Raw genomic sequence first — 11030 nt, forward strand, 5'->3', positions numbered from 1 at the left:
TAAAAATAATCTATATATTTAATAAAATTGGAGTGTCTGTTTGTAATATTAAAATAACCGATTTTTACTAAATGTATATTAACTATATTCTTTTCAACTTTCGGCTAATCTCCGGAACTAATAAACCGATTCTAAAAAATATTTAAATAGATTTTATATGTAAATAAATTATATAGTGTTAGAGCCGAGATACTCCAGTGGTTAGGTTAGTGCATCTTAACCAATGATTGCGGGTTCAAATCCAGGCAAGCACCACTGAATATTCATGTGCTTAATTTGTGTTTACAATTTATCTCGTGCTCGGCGGTGAAGGAAAACCTGCATGTGTCTTATTTCATAGAAATTCTACCACATGTGTATTCCACCAACCCGCATTAGAACAGCGTGGTGGAAAATGTTCCAAACACTCTTCTTAATGGGAGAGGAGGCTTTAGCCCAGCAGTTGGTAATTTACAGGCTGTTATTTTACTTTTTAAAAAAAAAACATCTTTAGGGAACCTGTATGTGGCTAATTTCCTAAAAATTCTGCCAAATGTGTATTCCTCCAACCCGCATTGGAGCAGCCTGGTAGAATATGTTCCAAACCTTCTCCTTAAAGGGAAAGGAGGCCTTAACCCAGCAGTTGGAAATTTACAGGCTGTTGTTGTTTGTTATTGTTGTTATAAAGTGTTTATTGTTTTTTCCTATATAGATTCGTAATAATATTTCTAATAAAACTTTTCAAATATCAAGAGCAAGAATAACATCCCGCACTTAAAAAATAATATATATCTGTATAATATTAATATACACTAAGGTTAAATTAAACAACGAAGTAACTTTATTATATATGTTTATTATTTAAGGAACATTATAAAAAATCTCGTAATATCACTTATTATATTAAGTACAGTATTAATAACTATTTATATAATTTATAGTCTATTCCAATGGAGCAGTAAAGATAAAAACAACTTTTCCTTGAATTGACGCGACATAAATGTTATAAATAATCTGTGGATTTTTGAAAAATGGCGGGACGCATGACAGCGTAGGTGTCAAAACTTTCGAATTAATAAAAGTGAATATAAGTATAGTACAACAAAACTTAGATGTCGCATAGACAAAATTCGTAAAACCGATCACATCCGAATTAAGTACGCTATCCCAAATTATCAACATTTATTTCTTATGTGAATATGATCTTTACACAAACGTAATAACTTGTAATATCGTATGACCTAATATATTCGTCAATTTGACGCGTCGATTTACACGCACTCGCTGTCTCGGGTTGAACTGTCGCGGGAATCTATAGCGACGAATAGCGTCGAATGGCGCGATAGCGAGCTGTTTCAATTGGTTGTGTTAATATGCATTAATCGGTTTTATTGAATTTGCCGATGCTACGACTAAGTTGTGTGGTACTATATACAAAGATAGGATATGTCAATTTAAAGTTTGATTATCTTTACCCCTTCCGTTATTTATATATCATACATATTGCTTAACATACAAAAAGTTGGACTAAATAATAAAACATATTTAAAAGGCGTCTATCTTCATAACACATACTTTATACACAATTAATTATATACATAAATTCATTTACACAATTCGCTGTATACTTTCTTCATTTATTTCTAATGATTGATTAAATATTGTCTTTTGTTAATAACAACATTACAATCTTAACTTTTAAAGGATATGTACACATATTATTATTTATTATTATTTCACAGTATAAACCAAGTCGCTTACCGCTGTACCTATGTATGCTTAGATTAATACGCAACGGATTTTGATGCGATTTTTTTATAAAATAGATTGATTCAAGAGAAAGAAACACTGACATGTTAAGACGAGCAAAGCCTGTGTGGGTCACTAGTCAATTAAAACGAAGTAAACAGACAATCGTCGTGATATTTGCCAACCCGATATACTAATAGGCAATGATGTTCTAGTAAACAGATATGTCATTAACGCGCAAAAATTGAACACTAGAAGACGTCCTAATTGGGATGTTTGCCTTTAGTCGTTTTACGTTGTAATACGTTATAATATATCATAATTACGTAGTAATACGTTTTGAGTAATTAAAACAACTAGTTATCCCTTTTACTTATTGTTTTTATCAAGCTACCCTTTTTACTTGGAACGAAATGTAAAATAAACGGTCCCCGGCGCGGCACACTTTTTCTGTTGTTTAGTATGGATACAACATATCTGTTTATTTCATCATCATCATTGCTAATAGGTCTTACTGAGACACAATAATTCACATTAAAAATATAAGCTATTTACATCAATAAAAGATAAAAACAAACTTTCTTTTTGAGCACTGCAAAATTAAATAATTCGATAACCTTCGTCGGAGGCCGTATTGTGTAACAATTAAAACCTGTATCTCCCTAGTTTGAGCTTCAATACTTGTTAGTAACGTGTCGTTTGGTCGAAAACGTACGAATTCAATATTTTCGTTACCATGGCAACCGTTGTTTTGAAATTGACAACTTCACTTATATTCCCATCTCACTTACACATGATAAAGAAGGCGAGAGAAGTATACTCTTATATTTGACATCTGTCAAAATGTTTTTAATTCATAGTAATAAATAATCAAACGTTTTCTTTGTAACGCAAAACTGGGGAAATAGTAGTAGTACATATACATAAAAGTTTTTAATGTATAATATTGTCAAATATACAGCTACAGCTTAATTTCAGGTTACAATGAGACTGTTATATTGATAACCGCTTATTTGTTGATCTTAGAAATGATTAATAGACAGACATTGGAACTTTAGGACTGTCTGAAGCAAATTAAAGTGGTTTAATAAATATGTTTCTATTTTTTATTTTCAAATTTATTTTTTTTTTAATCCACATATATTGCAACGACAACCGTAAAATATTTTCTTTTTTTAATATGTTTATAAATTGTAATTGAAATTTGTCTGTCTGTTTATTCATGAGACATGATTAATTATCAAATTAAAGTTATACACGTGAATTTAAATCCGCCATCTTGATTAGTCTTTTTTTAATTTCATTTCAGTTTAAAGTATTATTATTAAGTTCAGTTGGAACTATTTTAAATTAAGCTTCGATTTATTAAATGTACCGCTATCTATGTTATCGAATCATATTACAGATTTTTAAACGAATTTTACGATTTTTAAAATGCTTATCTTATCGTTTCGTAATAATTGAAAGAACCTTGACAATAATTAATATTATGTATTATGTTTTTTTTTTCCATTACTAATAAAATAACAAGCGACGGTATTAAATAATACAGCACAGAAAATCTGTATACGAATTTGACAGTACTATTTAAGGATCTCTATTAATTAACAAAAAAAAAACAGTTTTAAATATAGAAAAAAAATTAACGTTCCTTTTTCAATTACAAAAGCGATTTATTAAATCTAGGCAGGATGAACTAGATCTTGACCTTGTTCTTCTGTATTCTAGAGACAAAAGTTTTGAGAGTTAACCTTACTTTTACCCAAAATAAGTTTTTTTGCTTCTATACTATGTATCCTTAATGCCTGTAGTTTCACGGTCTCAATCTTCAAATCGGTAAACAATAATAATACTAAGTTGCTGTTTCGCGGCAGAATATTGTTTTATTAAGAACATATTTTTTTTAAATGTTATCGCAACAGTAAATTGTGTAAATGAATTGTATACAAGCAAGTTTATTCATCAAGCAATGCCTCATTACAAAATGACCAATCAAAAATCAACGCCCAGGGTCGACCTGTCCGTATACAAAAAGTTTTTTGGACACTCGAAATTTGTTTCTCGTACAACTTTTTTTTCTTTATCCGTTTAAGGTACAGTTTTACAGGGCATTTTAAATTTACCTAATTTAATATACAAAAATATTTTATTAAATTTACTTAATTCGTTATGATACATTTAGAGGATTTTTTTTAATCGATAATATTCAATTTTTAATTAATGTTAATTATAGACTGACTAGAGGTAGTCTTTGTCACATTGAGAAGTCATATTTGAGGCTATGAGTTTTGATTGGTCAATGGTAATTCGAAGACAGGAATTCATGTAATTACATTCAAATTTGAATGTTTCTAAATGTATATCGTAATTTTAATCTGTACCTATTTGAATAAAAATAAAAAAAATAAAACATTTGACGTACAAGGCTGAAAGCATATTTATACTATAATAGAAATCGCTTTATAAGAACTTCAAGGCCAAGAGAAGTAGCATTATATATTTGATATATAAGTTATAGACACATAAATTACTTAGCCTTGAAATCGAAAATCAAATGTTCCAAATTTAAAATCCGTTTTTTTTTTCAATTAGGCATTTTCACACAAGCAATTACATAATGACAGTGTTTTACACGCATCTGTACAGCCAAACCTGAATACGCTTAAAAATACACCTAATTTTTATTTAAAAAAAAAAAAAACATATGGGTTAACAGAATAGTTTAGAAATAAAACAGAGAATGCCTCATTAACTTCCGTAAACAAATTTGTTTATAATACTCTGTATATATCTGTATTGAGAACGTTGGTTTTTTTTCCGCGGATTTTTAAAATTTAGAATCGAAATTATTTTAATGACCTCCCTTAGACAATTTGGTTAAGCTCTGTCTCTCTTTCTTTTATCATTGATTTCACAATTGAAAAAATAATTCGTAGTTAAATTAAACTTAAAATTGAATTAAATGAAGTACATTTAATTCAATTTTAAGTTTAATTTAACTCGGTACGACTGTCAGTTTTAAATTCACAATTTGTCACTGGTAGGATCTGTTGAAAATATAAGCTGTCACATATTTAACGCGGCAAAATTAATATGACATTTCAGTGATTAACCTTTAAATTAACATAATCTGTGACCTGTAACAAGACACGTATAGACCAAATGGTGAATATATTAATCAAAATAAAGTAAATTAAATTGGATACTTTCTCCCTTAGAAATAATAATAAAATGTCACCCCTTAAACATAGCTCCCTTTTTCTTTATCACGTCACGTAATGCGACTAAACGACCTTGCAATTCTCAATTCTCGTAAGTTTCGATTATAATATCGAATTGCCGCGCAAGACGTTTCACTTTCAAAAGATACAATAAAAAAAGTCAACGTCCTGGAAGGCATGCAAAGTACAGATTGTATACATTATACTATTGTTCTTAAAAAAAATCGCTTTTGTCTTTGGTTGTGTAAATAATTAAAAGAGTATTGAGAAATTTCATTTTATTTCTGTTAACCCACATTAAATTATATTTAATTTAAAATGCTTCATTGAGATACAACATTTGTTTATAATTTAAAATAAAAAAAAAAAAATAATAATTTGATAAAGAAATTCAACTTTAAAAGCTAAAGGCAATTAACAAAGAATAATTTTATTATGTACAATCAGGTACAAGATTTTAACAATACAATAATTTTTAAATTATGCCTAAAAATCATTTTTTTTTAAAAAAATCTATCACTTATATCATTAATTTAAAATAAAACCTTCATTGTTATATTGTGATGACATAAAATAAAATAGTTTGAATATTTCTAAATGATTTAGAAATATGTGTTTATAAAACAATATTAACGGTACATAAACTCACCTATTGCTGAAATATAATCTTAATGACCGTTTATGCCATTCGTAACGGATTCTTGCATACTTTTCAAGTGGAATGGTGAAATTGAGAATACCTCATTATTAACTAAGTCTTTTAAATTTTCACCACCATAAGACAGGAGGGGTGAAATTTCGACGTCTATGTTGTCTTCAACAATCCCCCCTGCTTCTTTAATGTATTTCCTATGAAGTCTCAGTAAATCTTCCCGGGCGGTTGACGGGCAATCCTTCTTAGCCGAATCTGCGTTTTTCAATGCGGAGAATTCAACATCTCTAGCTACTTCCAAACAAATGAAATTCTCGGCGAATTCAAAAACATCGAATATGAACTTTTCGATTTTTATACCATTCGGCTCAGATGGTGTCACACGAATTCCATCCTCGTTGACATGGGGAATCTTCTTCTTAGCGACGTGCAGTTTTAATTTTGATTCATAGTCGCATATCTTTAGCAGGAATTCTGATGAGAAATAGTGGTTGCAAATATTGCCAGCGGAAAACGTTAATCGCCCATCTGGGTTCCTTCTTTCTGCCGCTTCATCTGTTAGTTCTGAATACTCGACAACTTTGTAGTAACCATTCACTCGGCACACAACTCCTACAGGTTCACTGGGAGTTGACTTTTGAACAACTTTCGCTGCACAGTCAGCATTTTTACTTTTACAGTAGCCGATAAACACTGGGTCTGCTACTTTTATTAGTATATTATCCACTGAATGCGCGTGAAGATGCTGAACACCTCTCTTGACTATATCATTAAGTACCCCCTGGGTTTTTAAAGCTCTGTAAATACCTCCATTACCATCTGGTGCTGAAGACAGATGATTTTTCTCATCCAAAAATATTTTACCGTCAAAATCGAAACAGGGCAATCTGCCTTGTTCAAAGAAAACAATGTTTTCTTTACTTAAACCAAAATAATTGTGACTCTTAAAGAATTCAGCGGTCGGGGCCATTGTGTGTTCCGAGGTCATGATGTACCAGGTTATTTTACCTTCTTTACCAGTTCTTTCTTCAGCCATTTGTTGGACTCGTAAGATTCTTTCCCCTTGAATTTGGAACAGGGTTTTCCTGGACGGTAACCCAACATCGTACATGCCTTTCGGATGTCCGAAGCCCAATCTGGTCGCCTGACCACCAGCTAACAACAAAACACCAACTCTACCTTCAGATATCTCCTTAAATCCAATTGTTTCATACTCCTCGATTTTCTCGTCAGATAGACCGGATACAGATTCGTAGTGCGTTTGAGGTATGGGTTTCAAGTCGTCGTCCAATTTTTCTAATATAACTTTCGTTGAATTTATCGCGCGCTCAAACATATCATTCGTTTCCGATAAATCGAGTTTACGAATCTCAGCCTCGAGTTGTTCCCGCTCATTTTCACTTAACTCCGGCCAGTATTTTATGAGATGGTCTTGACCGTGAGCGGTCAGGTACTCCTTAATGCTTTCGTACGACATTGTCGTTTAAAGTCTCGCGATATAGTGTTGTGTGTATCTTATCGTGACCGATGGCGGCGATTAGAAAGTACGAACTGGCGCTCAGTCTCATTGTATAACATTCTTACTCTCCCTCCACGCTCGAAGTAAAACACGTCGGCCAGACTGACATTTTCTGTTTATTTCATGGTTTATTTACATTATATTCAATGAACACAGCATACGTGTTACGTCAAATTTGGTTTGACAAGTGACATGTTTATATTATACATTGCCTTATTATTAAGAGAAAAATATTATACATTTACGCTCAAAACAGTAATGTATTTGTATTAAATGTCAATAATATTTGTTACATAGACAATATTTTTTCGTTCGAAATTTAAATCATATACTAATTTATATTTTCATAACTTACTATTCTATTTAATTATAATACCTGTTCTATTAAGTAATAATTTTTACCATTAAATTTTTTATTAACAACAATAATTGAGGTGTTATAAAAATTAATATTTTTGTATACCTAATAAGTTACCCTTCAACTGTTTATTTTTTTATCTTTTTTATGCTTTAAATGTTTGCATATTTGTGGGGAAAATAGCCCTATTAATAATACTCACATGTATTTATTTGAAAGCATTTCATATTTTATGTTTGTTTATTGGTTTTCGTACGACGTTTAGTATCCTATGCCATAGAAACATTCTACGCCTCTCTGGATTCACCATGTGGTGAAGTTGTCAAAAAGAAATGTCACACTCACACAAAGTCATCAGCTTCATATTTTTTTCATTTATAATAGTTGTCGATATTTTATTAAAAGCAGTTTATAGTATATCGCAATCGATATTAAATTTATTAATAAATATAATAAAACCAAACACAAATGTAAATATGATAGAAACGTCGACGAAACGTAAGCGAATACCTAAAAAACAAACTAACCAAAGTGAAACTTTTTTAAAAAGAGGTATTATAGACGCAAACTGGCAGAAATTACTCTCAAGTTCACTCATGGATAAGACTGAAGACACAGCTCAGAAGGAGGAAACGAAAAATAACTACACGGGTACATTCAGAAGAGCGCGAAAGAAAAAAAATAAAGATTCCATAGATAACGTAAAAAATTTACAGATACTCCATATAAATAAAGTAGCTAGTTCTGAAAATGCCGACAGTGTAAGTGAGAAACCGCTTGTAAAGGACAATAATAAAAAAAATAAAGTAACGAAATTCTTAGCTATGGATTGCGAGATGGTGGGAGTCGGTTACGAGGGTGGTGACCACATGCTGGCCCGCGTATCCATCGTCAATAAATTCGGTGATTGCATTTACGACAAATTCGTTAAAGCGCGGGAAGAGGTCGTCGATTACAGAACCAATATCAGTGGAATACGGAAAGAGGATCTATTAAATGGAGACGACTTTGAAACTGTACAAAAGGAAGTTGCCGAGCTTATTCGTGGGAAAATCCTTGTAGGGCATTCTTTGAAAAATGATTTGGGAGTACTATTTTTATCTCATCCTAAGCGTAACATAAGGGACACATCAAGATATAAACCATTTAGAAAGGTAACACTTATATTTATTTAATTATTACTATTTTTTTTTTAATTTAATTTGTATCGTCACGACTGTACTAAGTGGCAAGGCTTGGTATAATGTTACCATAGAAACCACCCACTCATCGCATGATAAACCCGTAAGCAGTACTTATCATTATTAATAATAATAATGCTGAGCATTTATTTCAGATTATTAATATATATACCAACAAAACAAATTAAGTTTTAGTAACAAAAATAAAAATACAAAATTAATATTTGTATTAGTGTTAAATTTAAATAATTTAGAATCAATTAAAACTAAACAATGAAAATATACAAAGCAAATAACAGAATTTACGGCCAGCAGTGAGAGCCTTGTTCTATAAAAGATGTTTAGTTTATTATTGTACTATTCTATTGGTCTAATGACCACTACCCTGATTCCAATTATAATTATTATGACTCCTATCTTCTATCTGTCCAAATCAAAATTGATAACAGTCTGTTTATCCTCTATTTGTTTCTAAACGGTAGTTCTACTATGGTTGAGTAAGGTCTTTGTACTTCTGCATGCACCCCTAATTTCTGCTCCTATAACAACGACAATATCTTGAGTGAAATCGCAATAATTATCTTTTAAGGAAGTGTTATGTGCTAACTCTATTTCTTTCTTCTTAATAAAGTTTATTATTATAATTAATAATTTACAAGGAATTTTAAATAACTGTTGTACAATTCTCATTTCATTTTTCACAAATTTTATTGTGTTTATTATTTAATATGTGATATACAGAGAACTATATAATAACTATGTAATATATATAAACTATGTTAGAGAGGGATACCCCATGATACATCTCGTTGTCATTTATAATTTAATACTTAGTTTTATGGCTTTTAGTTGAGCCAGCAAGGCACAGATAATTTCAACTATGAGATAACAAACTCAATTAGATTTTGAAGTTAAGTACAGTAATCCTTAACCTAGAAAAACACAAACATTAAGAGTTAATAATAAGGAAAATTATAAGTTTTTCAAATCATATTTCATGGTTCACAATATTTCAACAGATTACGATCTCACGAGATAGATTGGAATCTAACGATGTTTGTAATGATACTATAACATATTATATAGATGATGAGATTCACTTTGTTCACTTAGCAAATTGCAACTATAAGACCGGAGTTTTCATTTTTATTGTATATAATTTCAGATCACCAAAGGCAGCACTCCATCACTAAAACGCTTAGCAAAGGAAATACTGGGTATTGATATACAGCATGGTGAACACAGTTCGGTTGAGGACGCAAAAGCTGTGATGCAGTTGTATTGCACCGTCTCCAAGAACTGGGAACAGATGCTGGGCGAAAAGCGTGGCTACAGCAAGAAATTCGTCGAAAGTTGATTTTTAATCCGATCCTCATTGTTAACTTAAGTTTTTTGAATAACGCGTGCCAATAAAGTGATTATTTTGCCAACGGTACATATGTTTTGTTGTATTTGAATGTAAGGTCAGCAAAATATACATATATTTTTTTTGTAATGATTTTGTTGTCATTTTGTGTATTGCCAGTAGTAATAATGTAGTCTCCGAATTTTATTCAGATCCTTAAACCTTTATAAATCTAATAACCCCCTTTCCCGCTCTTCGCCTCACCGGCTTCGTGCTGATGCAAACATATTGAATATATATATACTATAAACTTGGTAGTATAAACATCGGTTTTAGTAAGAAAATAAGTCCACAGTTAAATCTACAAGATTCAAATTTGGGTAATATTAAAAATGTAACAGAAATTCGAACGGCATTAGTGACGCACGAAGATGTCCACCATTTTAAATCTTATCTTTATTGGCACGAGTTATAGCCAAATCAGCTTTGATATTTGAATTAATATAAATAATTTATTGGCTGAAAACATTGGAATCTTTGACCGAATAACAAAATGTTTGGGCAAAGTATTCGGGTTTATAACTTAGTAAAGCAGAGTTATTCTGTAAAAACTCGATCAATCTCTGTAGTAGGCCCATTACAATGAAAAAAAGAATATATATAATATATAAGGAATAAGAAATAGCGGAATCCAGCGATGGAAGCACCGTTAATCAATTCATAATACAAAAAAAGGAATAATAAATAAGAATAAAATTTCCATCATGGTGGGAATTTGTTTCTTATTTCTTATAGCCAGCCAATCGCAGAGCATTTTTTCAACGAAGTGTCATAAAACTGACAGCAGCGTGTAACTAGTAGCAGGTATTCAACCGCTGTGATTGGTTGAATATTACAGCCTATCGCCTATTGTGTTTTGGTTGCTGTACTAGTCCTTATCTTTTATACCTTATTTTTTTCATTGTGTAATGGGCTCTACTTTGAATATGGTACATTCTTACCATGCACAATGGAGAGATGTGACGT

At 31.1% G+C, this 11030-nt stretch overlaps 2 protein-coding genes across 2 annotated transcripts; one reads left to right on the forward strand and one right to left on the reverse strand.

Annotated features, from left to right (window-relative positions):
* Window positions 1-815: 815 nt before the first annotated feature.
* LOC124542127 (UDP-N-acetylhexosamine pyrophosphorylase) lies at window positions 816-7278 on the reverse strand. Its single transcript, XM_047120061.1, has one exon. The coding sequence runs from the start codon at window positions 7076-7078 to the stop codon at window positions 5618-5620; it is 1461 nt and encodes a 486-aa protein (XP_046976017.1). The 5' UTR covers window positions 7079-7278; the 3' UTR covers window positions 816-5617.
* A 505-nt stretch (window positions 7279-7783) lies between these two features.
* On the forward strand, window positions 7784-10154 carry LOC124542265 (RNA exonuclease 4-like). Its single transcript, XM_047120225.1, has 2 exons — window positions 7784-8632; window positions 9825-10154. Exons 1-2 carry the CDS (start codon window positions 7811-7813, stop codon window positions 10014-10016), a joined length of 1014 nt encoding a protein of 337 aa, XP_046976181.1. The 5' UTR covers window positions 7784-7810; the 3' UTR covers window positions 10017-10154.
* Window positions 10155-11030: the final 876 nt, after the last annotated feature.

This window comes from Vanessa cardui, chromosome 30, assembly GCF_905220365.1.
Source record: "Vanessa cardui chromosome 30, ilVanCard2.1, whole genome shotgun sequence".
Taxonomy (NCBI): Eukaryota; Metazoa; Arthropoda; class Insecta; order Lepidoptera; family Nymphalidae; genus Vanessa; species Vanessa cardui.

Excerpts from the sequence above, each read along its gene's own strand:
- LOC124542127 (XM_047120061.1), bottom strand. The coding sequence starts at position 7,078 with ATGTCGTACGAAAGCATTAAGGAGTACCTGACCGCTCACGGTCAAGAC.
- LOC124542265 (XM_047120225.1), top strand. The coding sequence starts at position 7,811 with ATGTCACACTCACACAAAGTCATCAGCTTCATATTTTTTTCATTTATA. Across the intron at positions 8,633-9,824 it reads GATATAAACCATTTAGAAAG|ATCACCAAAGGCAGCACTCC; the intron begins GTAACACTTATA and ends ATATAATTTCAG.